The sequence below is a fragment of the Procambarus clarkii genome, chromosome 47 (assembly GCF_040958095.1).
Source record: "Procambarus clarkii isolate CNS0578487 chromosome 47, FALCON_Pclarkii_2.0, whole genome shotgun sequence".
Lineage (NCBI taxonomy): Eukaryota > Metazoa > Arthropoda > Malacostraca > Decapoda > Cambaridae > Procambarus > Procambarus clarkii.
The window spans coordinates 28,768,523-28,783,522 of NC_091196.1; the positions used below are offsets into that span (position 1 = coordinate 28,768,523).

Below are 15,000 nucleotides of genomic sequence, written 5' to 3' on the forward strand. Positions count from 1 at the left end.
TGTCCTATTGTCGTTCACGCTAGAACAGACTACCCCCCTTCTCCCCCCCTCGCCCTCCTAATTCCCCTCCCTCTCTCGTCTTCCTGGCACCATGTTTGGCACTCTGGCAAACCCTCCATCATCACAAGAGGAGGCAAAAGCTCTCGAATCCTATGTAGGAAAGATGTTAATGAACGTATGTTTAATTGTGTGTGTAGGTTGGGTTATAGCTTGCTACAAGCACCACAATCCCCTATACTGTGGCTAACCCGCTGCGCAATATGTAGAACAGATCTCTGATTCTGTCCATGTACGACAGTCGATGATGTATACGTACGCTGGTTACCATTGTTAAGGAATGGCCAACTTTAAGGGGGAAAATAGATAACAGCAAAAACCCTCATTATCACCATTATAACCACCTCATTACTGCCCTCATAACCTACCTCCTTCCTTAAGCCTTCTACTGCTATGACACTCGCTATGGGACTCAATACGGCACTCACTATGACACTCATTATGACAGTTGCTCTGTCACCGGCTGTGGCACTGGCTAGGGAGCCTGCTATGGCACCCACTATGATGTTCACCCTGGCACCAACTATGTGGCTCTTGTGGCACTTGGGGCGAAGACGTCGTAATATAGTGAAGACGAGGCCCGTCTTAAACCTTACCTCTCACTACGATTCACTTATATTTATGGTCTCTCCTCCCTCAGAGCTGTATCGTGTCGTGGGCGTGCTTGGGGGGTGGGCGTGTCTAGAGCGTGCCCGGAGCGTGCCCGTGACGTGGGCGTGTCCGTAGTATGCGCATGGCGAGGAGGTTTGCCCAGGGTAGGGGGATGAATGGGTGGAACTTTGGGGGGGGGGGAGGAGGAAGGGGACAGGGTTGTTGTTGTAGGATCTTAAATTACAACATAATGGTGTTGTTCGAGAGTTGTGGGGACAGGTTATACCTCCTCGGGGTCTCTGACGCACCATCACGGCCATATGATGCATAAAATATATTGCATAATACTATATTATATGCTGTCTGTTCATCGTGATACATGAGCATCAGAATCCGTCCTCGTAAACTGGCGCCACTTAGACACCCGTAAGACTAAAGATTTTGCCCCATTTATCACAAGAAGAATATTACTTAGAGATGTAAATATATGAGACTACCAGAGAAGGAGGAGAGGACGCTGGGAAGATTTTCTCCAGGTCACGATGCTCTGAAATTCACCTCCGGAGGTAATCGCCCGTTTAAGACAGATGAAGTGATGGCGCTTCAAGACGTCACGCTCCTCAATGTAATTTTCTTTAATGCGTAGGAGGCAGCGCTGTAGGGAGGTGTGGTGCGCACCGCTCTCCATTACACGGGAATATAGTGATATAGCTTGGCAGGATTTATCCTGCTCTCAATCATACGTGTGGAGCGGCAAAATAGCACAGTCATAACAACCTGTTCTCACAGACGATACCCGACACTGTTGATGCTTTCGAAACTCCGGTGGCATAGTGAAAGTACAAATAAGAAAGGTATATTCGTACTCCCTCGGTCAGGGTGAACATTGGCTGGGATAACTTAGGTTGCTGCTATGAGTCACATTCTTACACAAAATACACAGCATCTACCCTGAGAGTTATTTCCCTCCTCATCCGTGTTTAGGAAGTTTTGGTTGTTGGTATATGTGGGGATGGGGGTCAGACGAGACATTGGTAGATCGTCTAATATATTTCAGTCGATCTCTACTGGTCGCTAATATTCAACCAGGTATGGGAAACCTTCGAGAAGGTTCTTGGGCACATGTGAAATGTGACGTAAGAAGATGACGTTGAGTGGTAGCCAATGGGAGAGGGCGATCAGACATGGTCAGCTTGTGTCACTGGCAGGGAGAGCCACTCACTGTCCGGATCTGGAAGAAGCAAGATGCGCCCAGCCTTCCTTCAGCCTTGTCTTGGGTTTCAGCCCAAAAGATGGTATGTACGACGGCCCAATAGTACTTAGAAGTAAAGAGGTGATGGCATGACATCGCTACGAGGTGACAGTCTGCTCCTGGTGACCAGATCTGCCACTCCAGCTAGCTATCTACCGTTACCTTGAGGTTACTTTGAGATGGTTTCGGGGTTTAGCGTCCACGTGGCCCGGTTTTCGACCAGGTTTCCTCGTTGCTAAACTGGTCAACCAGGCTGTTGGACGCAGCTGCTCGTAGTCTGACGTATGAGTCACAGCCTGGTTGATCAGGTATCTTTTGGAGGTTCTTGTCAAGTTCTCTCTTGTTCACTGTGAAAGATGGGCCAGTTATGCCTCTTATGTGTAGTGGAAGTGTTGAACAGTCTCGGGCCTCTGATGTTGATAGAGTTCTCTCTCAGAGTACATGTTGCACCTCTGCTTTTCAATGGGAGTATTCTGCACATCCTGCCATACCTTCTGGTCTCATGTGGTGTTATTTCTGTGTGCAGGTTTGGGACCAGCCCCTCTACTATTTTCCATATGTAAATTATTATATATCCCTCCCACCTGCGCTCAAGAGAATACAGGTTTAGGCAATATAGTTGGTCCTAGAAGTTTAGATGTTTTACTGTGGGGATTCTAGCAGTAAAGGTTCTCTGCACGCTCTCTAGGTCAAAAGTTTCTCCAGCTTTGAAAGGGGCTGTCATTGTGCAGAAGTATGCCACTCTAGAGAGCACAAGCGTCTAGAAAAGTATCATCATCGGTATAGCATCTCTAGTGTGTAAGGCTCTTGTTATCCAACCTGCCATTTTTCTTGCAGTTGTGACGGCTACTTTATTGTGTTCTTTAAAGGTAAGGTCTTCCGACATGAGTATACCCGGATCCTTTACATTGCTTTCGTTCTATGTAATGATTTGACTGCTTTTGTACGTGGTTTCCGTTATATATTTTCATTTTTTCCGAGGCACATGAGCTGGAACTTATCTTCGTTAAACACCATACTGTTTTCTGTAGCCAATTGAAAGACCTTATTTACATCTGATTGGAGGTTTGCCGTGTCCTCTATGTAGTCTACTCGTATAAAAATCCAAGTGTCATCTGCAAAGGAAGATACAGTACTATAGATTGTGTCCTTGTCTATGTCAGATATGAGGCTGATAAAGTACTGGAGCAAACACAGTACCCTGGGGGACTGAGCTCCTCACGGTTGATTGATCGGATTTTATTTTGTTGACTATTACACAGCGGGCTCTGTTAGTCAGATAATTGTAGAACCATCTGCCTGTTTTTCCGGTAATTCGGAAAAAAATCAACGATGAATTACCAGTATCAGCAGGCCTGTGTGAAGCCATTGTCTGTACTCCACAATCCACAGGAAGAGTAGCTGTGTGCTTTGACAGGGATTAGTGACCCAGCAGTTAAAGAGAGTCCTGTCTGGAGAGACCCCAATAGTAGGTTACTTATGTGATGCTTCTCCAATCGTGGGGACGGCCAGAATTCAACCATACCCTACCGAACCCTACTCTACCCTACGCTACCCTACCCTACGCTACCCTACCAAACCCTGCCCTACTCTAACTGAAGGTGTGGTTATTGTGATGCAGTGGTCGCTATACACCCACTCCAGAAGCGTTGACTTGATTTGCATAAAATGGAAGCCCGTTGCTACTGTAATTTACATTGCTGTGAGGGTTTGGTATATTCAGAGATGTGATGGGTATATGCAGGTCAGCCCTCTGTATCCTGTACTCACACATGTGAGTGTAGATCAGCCCCATACTCACACATGTAAGTATAGGTCAGCCCAATACACACATGTGAGTGTAGGTTAGCCTGCACTCACTCACATATGTAAGTGTATTATCCAAAGTTTTGGCAGACGTTTATAGGTAATTCGCTAGAATGTTTAAAATATTAACGAATAAGGCAGTGATGATGAATGACAAACGAGGGGGTTGTAATCGCAATCCATTATCTATTCTCTTGACAACGTCACTACCAGATATACAGCGAGGAGGACCATATGTCTCAGGTGGGAAGTTAAGATTAGACCTCTCTGAGTGGTTCCATGTGGAAGTCAGGTATATGGGTCCCATTGGATGGTTCCCTATGGAGGTAAAACCATTTTGCATGGTTCACTGGGAAGGTCAAATCGCATTGTATGGTAGTCTATTGTGGTCATGTCAACTTTGAATGGTGCACTGTAGGGGGTCAGACTACATTGGATGGCTCATTGTGGGGGTCAGTCACGTTGGATGGTATGGGGAGGAGGAGGGTTCAGACCACTTTGGAAGGTACACTGTATGGTGGGAAGGGGTCAGACCACTCTGGATGGTACATTGCGGGGGATCAGACCAGTTATGGTGTGGTTCCCTGTGGAAAGAGGAGACATGATACATATACATGACATGAGTGTTGATACAACAACACTCCTCGCTGTGTTAAACTGAAATTCACAGATAAGATGACCTGACTTTGTCTTTGTTTAACGAAGAAATAACAAAACTAATTTTAGTGCTTAGTCAACGTCTCCACTTCGTAACGTCTTATTGATAATAAATGAATAAATTATAATAAGTGGCTTATTCAGACAGGGGGTAAGGTGCGCAACTGACGCCATCCTGATCGCTGGTTCCAGTCACCTCATTGTTCCATTTGATTTTCTTAATTGACTTAATATAGTTTACAACTTTAAATATCGTGTAATATTTACTAGATCAGAGTTTTTTTGAGCTGTATAGACATTCGCTATTGTATTCGTACCCGTGGTTCATACCGCACGTTATACTAACGAAGCAAATGAGCAGTTTGGATAATATTTCGTTACAATGTTTCTGAATAGAGGTTAAAGCCAAGTAATAAATGCTTTACAGCCTGATGCATCAACGTCGTATTCACGCCCCCAACACCTACCCTATTTTTGCAAAATTAAATCCTCTGATTATACCCTTCGCCACCTAATTCTAAATCAGCTGATGCTAATTATACAGCAGTGAACTAATTAACAAATTAACTGGGAAATATTTGCTCGTGTTATTAAGAGGAGGTAGAGAGAGAGAGAATTATTTCTGGTGCGTCCATCAGTCTTAATTAATGAGGCATCTAGCCTTTAGACTCCAGGGTCGTAATGAGCCCCCCCCCCCCTCTCCTAGCCTTTGGGCACCTCCAACTGAACTGTTGTGGAAGTGGCTGGACAAAATTCACAATTTTATTCCTCCTGCCAAGCAGCTGCGAGAGGCATTAAGCGCTGGCTGGACTTTTCCAGCTTGTTGTGGGTGAGTGATTATCTCTTGTGTGGTATTGATGGGGCGATCCTCCCGTGGTTGACGGTGGCCAGGAGACAGCGAGGCCGGATGGTGACCTAGAGACAGCTAGGCCGGATGGTGACCTAGAGACAGCGAGACCGGACGGTGACCAGGAGACAGCGAGGCCGGACGGTGACCTAGAGACAGCGAGGCCGGACGATGACCTAGAGACAGCGAGGCCGGACGATGACCTAGAGACAGCGAGGCCGGACGGTGACCTAGAGACAGCGAGGCCGGACGATGACCTAGAGACAGCGAGACCGGACGATGACCTAGAGACAGCGAGGCCGGACGGTGACCTAGAGACAGCGAGACCGGACGGTGACCTAGAGACAGCGAGACCGGACGATGACCTAGAGACAGCGAGGCCGGACGGTGACCTAGAGACAGCGAGGCCGGACGATGACCTAGAGACAGCGAGACCGGACGATGACCTGGAGACAGCGAGGCCGGACGGTGACCAGGAGACAGCGAGGCCGGACGATGACCTAGAGACAGCGAGACCGGACGATGACCTAGAGACAGCGAGACCGGACGATGACCTAGAGACAGCGAGGCCGGATGGTGACCTAGAGACAGCGAGGCCGGACGATGACCTAGAGACAGCGAGACCGGACGGTGACCAGGAGACAGCGAGACCGGATGATGACCTGGGGGCAGAGAAGCCGGATGGTGTCCAGGAGACAATGAAGCAACCATTATCACATTAATATGTCCTCAGGCTCCACCTGTCCTCATAATTTTCATCCTACATATAATTTTTTTTCATTTCCCTTAGCCTTTCACCTCGTTTTCTCTACCTATTCATCATATTCTACCTTTATACTCACTCTGTTGCTCTTTATTCTGCTATTCCTACTCTTTTCTCCTTGATAGAGCCACAGAGGCAAGTGATGCTGAGGAAGATACGTATACGAAGATCTTGGCCAGCTAGGAAGAGGCCAATACGACAAGCTGTCACTGAAACCCTTTATGGTACGTCACACTTATTGATTCTGGATGGGACGATTCGATCCGATATGGTCGTCTCTTCAACTACTGTTCGTTAAGAGTGGGCTAGGATTTATGGATAGGTTATTGGATGGGATCAGAATGTGGAAGAGGGAGGGAAAGGGTGGGACGGGGGCTGGGTTAAATGTGGTTTATGGGATGGGTACGTTTGGTGAATGTGTGAATGAGTTTGCTGGATTAAAGAAGAATGAAGAACTAATGAAGAACAGATAGCTGGATTGATGAATGAGTAAGCATAATGGTTTATGAACTGGTTTATGAACAAGCGACTAGGTAAGTCGTAATGTGGATGGTGGATATGGGATGATAGAATATAGATGGATAAGATGGACACACTTAGAATTCAAATGTCATTTGTCTTCACGTTCTTAAACAAAGAGCCAAAAAAATCGCCAGGAGACCCGAAGAACATCCCCAGCACTGAACGGAGAGCATGGATAAAGCGTCGATTTTACTTAGTCATGCTTGCAACTGTGTGCAATGTTGCACGCAAATGCCTCCGCTTAACCAACTAAGACGTGAGCAAGGCGTCCGTAATCCCGGGGTGCACTTTACCGGATAAGGGGTCCAACAGTGGGGAGGTCCTTATCGGTCACCTCCGCCTAGAACTGGAATCAAGCTGAATAAATCCACATGGGCCGTGATGAGGGTTCGAACTTACGTCCAGGATGATCTCACACACGCATAAGGCTCCCTCCTAGGGTCCGTCTACCTCAAATCGATTCAAGACGGACTTAATTAGTCTGGAGCTTAGAACTGGTCACTTGGGACAATAATTCCTGCAGATTAGCGTGGCAATGGTCAGTAAAGTTTTAACATAAACAACAAACGTGAACAAATATACGTTTATTAACGTAATTGTTAATAAAGATGGAGGAGCTTATTACTCTACTGATTGGTGTAGCGAGAGGCTCATACTGCGTCACGGGGTGAGGATAGCTTGAGCTTCCTCATCCCTTGGTGTGTATTTTACCTCAATCAACTTATTTCAATTTCAATTTCAATATTGCGTCAGAGACACACCTGGCGTCTCGCTGATCACCAATCACGCGGCAAAAAGCGTTTACAATCGTGTCTTAACACCAATCTCAAGATTCGGCTTATCCTCACACTGCCGGTCTTGGGAAGGGAAATAATGGGAGAGCCAAAGGGAACTTAAGGATCGCGTAACAATCGCTTAACCAGTTACGGCCCCGATACTGTGCCAGGTAAGTCCACTACGGGCTCACCATAGTCCATGCTACTTGTACCTTTTTGTTCCGTGTAGCGGAATCTAAAACAACAACAACGATATGCAAGGAATTAACAGAAAAGACATGTTTACGGAAAATAAAAAGTCATATACACATGCATACACTGACGTGTGTGTGTGTGTGTGTGTGTGTGTGTGTGTGTGTATTCACCTAGTTGTATTCACCTAGTTGTGTTTGCGGGGGTTGAGCTTTGCTCTTTCGGCCCGCCTCTCAACTGTCAATCAACTGTTTACTAACTACTATTTTTTTTCCTCTCTCCACACCACACACACACACACACACACACACACACACACACACACACCAAGAAGCCCATGACAGCTGACTGACTCCAAGGTACCTATTTACTGCTAGGTAACAGGGGCATTCAGGGTAAAAGAAACTTTGCCCATTTGTTTCTGCCTGGTGCGGGAATCGAACCCGCGCCACAGAATTACGAGTCCTGTGCGCTATCCACCAGGCTACCAGGCCCCCCAGTTGTGTGTGTGTGTGTGTGTGTGTGTGTGTGTGTGTGTGTGTGTGTGTGTGTGTGTGTGTGTGTGTGTGTGTGTGTGTGTGTGTGTGTGTGTGTGTGGTTCAACATACTCCATCACCCTTCACTGGTTGACCGACGTGATATCATGCAGAAATACCACTCCAACACCACCAGTAATGAACACCTCACCTGTTCCACCTGCTGATTGAGTCGAGCATCAGGAATGTAGTGAAGATGAGAGGTAGAAGAAGAGGAGGAAGAAGAAGATGGTACCACCAACACTTGCTGCACCCCCTTCCTAGCCCCCCCTCTCTCTCTCTCTCTCTCTCTCTCTCTCTCTCTCTCTCTCTCTCTCTCTCTCTCTCTCTCTCTCTCTCTCTCTCTCTCTCTCTCTCTCTCTCTCTCTTTCTCTCTCTCTCTCTCTCTCTCTCTCTCTCTCTCTCTCTCTCTCTCTCTCTCTCTCTCTCTCTCTCTCTCTCTCTTTCTCTCTCTCTCTCTCTCTCTCTCTCTCTCTCTCTCTCTCTCTCTCTCTCTCTCTCTCTCCCTCTCTCTCTCTCTCTCTCTACCCCCCCTATTCCTTCCCACCTCTCCCATAGTCTATTTATGACCTCGGTGAGAAATAGTATTCTATTACACACAGGAATCACAATAGCGTGATGTATCAAATGAACAGTGTAATGAAGTAAGGGCGAAGAGGTAGGACGGCCTATTGACATAGCTCGTGTGCCTGGGGTGGAGTTGTGTAAAATCCTGGTTTGTGTCTCGGAAGGGAGAAGGGAACTATTACGACTATATAGCACTGGGAAGGGATCAGGATAAGGATTTGGGATGGGACGGGGGGGGGAAGGAATGGGTGTCCAACCACTTGGACGGTCGGGGATTGAACGCCGACCTGCATGAAGCGAGACCGTCGCTCTACCGTCCAGAGCCAGTGGTTCGGTAGGTTTGTGTCTCGGAGAGGCTGCAGGATCCAAGTAAATTCAGTAGAATTTCTGGTTGCAATTCTTATACCGTGTGGTAGCTCAGTCGATTAAGGCAGCGACTGGGATGCTCCCGGATGCAGGTTCGAACCCTCGTCACGGCCCTTGTGGATTTGTTCAAATAGTATACTACTTCGTCTGGCCAGATGGTCGAGTGTTGACTTGGATCAACGGGCCTTCTGGGTTCCATTCCTTGCGTATATAACAGCAGCATATGCTATACTGACAGGAACAGCATATGTATACAAGACTTGCTTCTGCTTCGTATACAAGAGTAGCATTTGTTGTGTATACTAGAGCAGCATATCATTAAACATACAAGAGCAGCATATACTATATTTGTAAGTACAGTCTATGCTAGGTATACACGGGCAGAATATGCTATACACTCAGGAGCAACATATGCTATGTATACACGGGCAGAATATGCTATTCACTCAAGAGCAGCATATGCTATGTATACATGGGCAGAATATGCTATTTACTGAAGAGCAGCATATGCTATGTATACAATAGCAGCATTTACTTCGTATACAGAGCAAGATATAGGTATACTTGCATGAACAACCTATATGCTACTTATACAGGAATAGTAGATTGCTAAGTATTCAAGAGGAACATACGGTATACATACAAGAATAGAATATGCTACGCATGCAAGATGCATATTCTAGGTATACCAAAGCAGTATATGATATGTATATATATAAGAACAGCATATGCCGATCGTCGTAGGGATCCAGAAGGAAGGGAACTATCAGGGGGAAAGCGCCAAGCCATTACGACTATACAGCACTTGGAAAGGGTCAGGATAAGGATTTAGGATGGGACAGAGGGAAAGGAATTGTGGCCCAACCACTTGGACTGTCGGGAATTGAACTCCGACCTGCATGAAGTGGGACCGTCGCTCTCTACCGTCCAGGCAAAGCAGGGACTCAGACACACTTGAAGATTCTACACGACTAAAGACCACATTCACTCCAAATGTCTACACCGCCTACGGGCTATTCATGCCCGGAGGTCAAGTTCATGCTCTTGTGGTGGCCTAATCTTCATCAGTCGATAAGTTATTTGTCCCAGAAGCCATGGAACTGAATGGCTCCCCTCGTCCCATTCTGACATAGGCCTAGTCTTAAGGTCAATATAGCTATTAGTCTGTCTAACAGCCCCACACACCGCCCCTGTGCCAGGTAAGTCCACTACGGGTTCACCCTAGCCCGTGCTACTTGCCCCGCTCCCGTGCGAGATAAGTTACGGGCTCGCCATAGCCCGTGCTTCTTGGAACTTGTTCCAAGTAGCTGAGTCTATAACAACAACATAACAGCCCCAACTGCTGCGGTAGCAAGTGAGCAGCGCTCTGATTACCAACTGTGGATGGCTGGAGCGGCCAGAAATTGAGGCAGACATTGCTTGTGTGGCAGCGTCGGGGCTCGCTGAGGGCACCGGTGGGTCGCCCACTGGCGTACCTGGCAACAGGTATACTCCTCGGGCGTGCTGGCGGGGGTTGAGCTCTGGCTCTTTGGTCCCGCCTCTCAACTGTCAATCAACTGGTGTACAGATTCCTGAGCCTATTAGGTTCTATCATATCCACATTTGAAACTGTGTATGGAGTCTGACTCCACCACATCACTGCCTAATGAATTCCATCTGTTAACTACGCTGACACTGAAAAAGTTCTTTCTAACGTCCCTGTGGCTCATTTGGGTACTCAGTTTCCACCTGTGTCCCCTTGTTCGCGTACCACCAGTGTTAAACAGTTTGTTTTTATATACCCTATCAATTCCTCGGAAAATTTTGTAGGTAGTGATCATGTCTCCCCCTAACTCTTTTTGTCTTCCAGTGTCATGAGGTTCAGTTCTAGTAATCTTTCCTCATAACTCATTCCTTTCAGCTCGGGGACTAGCCTGGTGGCATACCTCTGAATCTTTTCTAACTTCGTTTTGTATTTGACTAGATGTGGACTCCAGGCTGGAGTCGCATACTCCAGTATTGGACTGAAACATGAGGTATACAAGGTTCTGAAAGATTCCTGACGCAAGTTTCTGCAGGCATGCAGGCTACACATAAGGGGCATAACTGGCAATCCCCTCACAGTGTTCAAGAGAGAACTGGATAAGCACCTCCAAAGGATACCTGATCAACCAGGCTGTGACTCATACGTCAGGCTGCGAGCAGCCGCGTCCAACAGCCTGGTTGATCAGTCCGGCAACCAGGAGGCCTGGTCGACGACCGGGCCGCGGGGACGCTAAGCCCCGGAAGCACCTCAAGGTAACCTCAAGGTAGGCAGTTCTTACGTTCGCCAGTCTCGCATACGCCGCTGATGTTATCCTTTTGATGTGGGCTTCAGAGGGACAGGTCTGGTGTGATATCAACCCCCAGATCTTTCTCTCATCCTGACTCCTGTAGGATTTTCTCTCCCAGCTGCTACCTTGTGTTTGGCCTCCAGTTCCCGACGCTTACGCATAGTCCTTGGCAGTAAGGAAAGTAGTCCTTGACAAATGTTAATCTCCTTGTTTTGTAAAGCTGTTCACTTGAGACAGTTAAGAAGCATTAGCCTCACTCTAATAAGACCTAATTGAATTCCTCAGATTAGACAAAATTGTAATTAATTTTTGTCACTAAAGATGTTGATAATAATAAAGTTAAGAAAGTCCCAGCTGTGTCTGGGTACAAGTGACAGGATGAACAACCCAGCGGGGTTTCTTCCTTTTGTGGGGTGTTGTACATGCTGCTGTGGTGGTGTGTCCACTCACAGGATGAATGGCGCTGCCCAATACTGTCACTATGGCGGTGTGTCCACTCACAGGATGAGTGACGCTACCCAATACTGTCACTATGGCGGTATGTCCACTCACAGGATGAGTGACGCTGCCCAATACTGTCACTATGGCGGTATGTTCACCCACAGGATGAATAACGCTACCCAATACTGTCACTATGGCGGTATGTTCACTCACAGGATGAATAACGCTACCCAATACTATCACTATAGCGGTATATTCACTCACAGGATGAATGACGCTGCCCAAGAAACTCATCCCTTGGGGCAAAATTTCCATTTCAATTTAGCAACATGTGGAACGTACACAGGAGCGGCTTGCGCTGAATCTGAAGGACTTGGCGTATTCGGCAGGTGGATCTCATAGAGAAAATGGCTGCATCTGAACGCTTGGGTGGAGAAGGAGAAGCAGGAAGAAAAGTAGGATGAGGAGGAGTAGGATGAGGAGGAGTAGGATGAGGAGGAGTAGGATGAGGAGGAGTAGGATGAGGAGGAGTAGGATGAGGAGGAGCTCGGGCAGGCAGCAATATGTTCCCGCTTGTCATTATGATAATCCTCGGCCATGCTACACTGCACCATTTCCGCCTCCTGTAGCCAAGATATCTCGTCTCGAATTATTTGATTACTGAACCTCAGATAACACATTCTGTTGACACTTGAAAATGTGTCATGGTGGCCGTTTTGTAAAGGTATTTTTACGGGGAGTTTAGTTTGGATTATTTGTATTTTGTAAGAGGAAGATTGCAACTCATTTTTAAGTGGACTGTTGGTGGTGTTGATACGAGACGAAGGGTTCAGAAAATTATCGCGTTATCTGGGGATCCGCCTTGACCTGCATTTGATCTTGTTTTCTACGGAGGGAAGGAAGGACCCGCTGGTGCACGCCTTAACCCGACGTCTTCTCTCAGGCTGTACTGGTGCTGCTGCTGTTGCTGCTGTTGCTGTTGCTGCTGCTGCTGCTGCTGCTGCTCCTGCCGCTCCTGCTGCTTCTGTTGCTGCTGCTGCTGCTGTTGCTGCTGCTGCTGTTGCTGCTCCTGCTGTTGCTGCTGCTGCTGTTGCTGCTGCTGCTGTTGCTGCTGCTGCTGCTCCTGCCGCTCCTGCTGCTGCTGTTGCTGCTGCTGTTGGTGGTGTTATAGATTCAGCTACTAGGAACAAAAAGTTGCAAGTAGGAATGGCTATGGAGAACCAGTAGTGAACTTCTCCGGGCCACGGAGCTGGGCTGTAACAGTGATGTTTAGCTGCTTAGCCGGCTTCTATTTGGCTTTCTGTTACCCCCCGCGTGCGTCTCCGTTAACTCCAGCCTCCAGAGCTCGAAGAGGGGGAAAAAATGTTGACGTTCGCCTGCGGTGGTGGCGGCGAAGGCTGAACCAGAGTGTCCACCCCCTCCCTCGCGCTGACCTCTGACCTGCCGACCATCCACCACCTGCATTCGTATAGCCCACACCCTCTCGTCCCCTCCCCCCCTCCAACACCCCCATCTACCCCTCCCTCCTTCCCTTCCCCAAACGTTCCCCCTCCTCCCTCCCCCGCCCCACAAGACCAGGTTCCTGCTCTCCATTTTCCACGTCCTCTGCCCTCGTGGCCTGATTTGAAATTTAAATTGTGCCCTGAAGGGCAAGTCCATTGGGAAGCGTTTTTTGTTTTGTTTTAACTAACACAATTACATATGTGTATTTATACAGCTGCTTTATACAATATGAAGGGTTACATAATTCACGTCAGGAGCTATGTATGAGATCAAATTTACACTTTATCTGTGTATTTCACAATTCACAAGTTGGACTATGATATATTGGTTGAATTCACGTCTTTTTGGAGTTGATTACCCAAACAAGGACTTGTGATTAGTAACTTACACTGGCAAAATTTGGGATTCATCAAGAGGATATCTTCAAAAACATGAGAGGGAATAATATAATTGCAAACCTCCAGATACCTCATCCATGCAGGTCTCAATTATGCAGCGTCACTCATCCTGTGAGTGAAATTATTTACCATCATAGCAGCATGTAGAGCAGCCCCCGGTGGGAGGGAAGGATTTGCTGGGTTGTTCATCCTGTTTTACCTAGACGCAGCTGGGAATTGTTGAACTCTCAAGTAAACAGATCGTCAAAAAGAAGTTGATCAAGATTTTATTAACTCCTAAAGATAAGTTTCTTGCGAGAGCAAAGTTGGTGAATCTTAAAGGAACAGTGTTTATGTGTTTTTTCCTAACACAAACAATGTACTCACCTAATTGTGCTTGCGGGGGTTGAGCTTTGGCTCTTTGGTCCCGCCTCTCAACCGTCAATCAACTGGTGTACAGATTCCTGAGCCTACTGGGCTCTATCATATCTACATTTGAAACTGTGTATAGAGTCAGCCTCCACCACATCACTTCCTAGTGCATTGCATCCGTTAATTACTCTGACACTGAAAAAATTCTGTGAAATGTGTGTGATTTCTAATGTTTTCTTCAGACGCTTTGCTGATGTCTCTAAGATGGGCACTTGTCACTTGTAGTGGTCAATGAGGTCACCTCTTTCTGTCGTTGCAAATTTTGCAACTCTGTTGCTCTACTTTCGTTTGCATCCCGACTCATCATGAATACTTTCATCCGAGATAAAATCTTACTGTTACAGAATCTCTCTCCCGGTCACCTATTTTTCATCCGTAATGATTCAGGTGTTCAGCTGCAACTTCATTCTCCAGTCGTACAGTCAGTCAGTCAGTGGCTTGTTCTTCCATCGTTATTTTATCAGTTACCGTGTCACGACACCGTCTGGTGATACTTCTAACTTGCAGAAGAGTTTTGGGGATGGACTGTTCAATATGTCCCTCAGCAGCTATTGCAGAAAAAAACAGATCTGCTCGTGCATGTTCGCACAGCTTCTAGCATACGAGAGAGTCCACGGGAACTTGATCACTTCTTCGTTGACTATAAAGAGGTCAACTTCCTTGGCCTCTTCATAGCTCTCTTGATTTCATCGATTGTCCGATCAGAATCGTTTGTATATAATCGTAATGGCTTGTTAGTTCCCTTTGTTTGTGTATAGTCGTAATGGAGGCGATGAGTCACAATAACTTGGCTAAAGTTTGTTGACCAGACCACACACTAGAAGGTGAAGGGACGACGACGTTTCGGTCCGTCCTGGACCATTCTCAAGTCGATTGTGTCGACTCGTAGTCGACACAATAGTCGTAATGGCTTGGTAGTTCCCTTCGTTTGTTTAAAGTCGTAATAGCTTGGTAGCTCTCTTTGTATATAGTCGTAATGGCTTCTCCTGATAATTCCCTTCCC

At 46.9% G+C, this 15,000-nt stretch overlaps 1 protein-coding gene across 1 annotated transcript; it reads left to right on the forward strand.

Annotated features, from left to right (window-relative positions):
* The first annotated feature begins 3,852 nt into the window (after positions 1 to 3,852).
* On the forward strand, positions 3,853 to 5,932 carry LOC123763076 (myosin light chain kinase, smooth muscle-like). Its single transcript, XM_069302358.1, has 2 exons — positions 3,853 to 4,032; positions 5,255 to 5,932. Exons 1-2 carry the CDS (start codon positions 3,853 to 3,855, stop codon positions 5,930 to 5,932), a joined length of 858 nt encoding a protein of 285 aa, XP_069158459.1.
* The last annotated feature ends 9,068 nt before the right edge of the window (positions 5,933 to 15,000 follow it).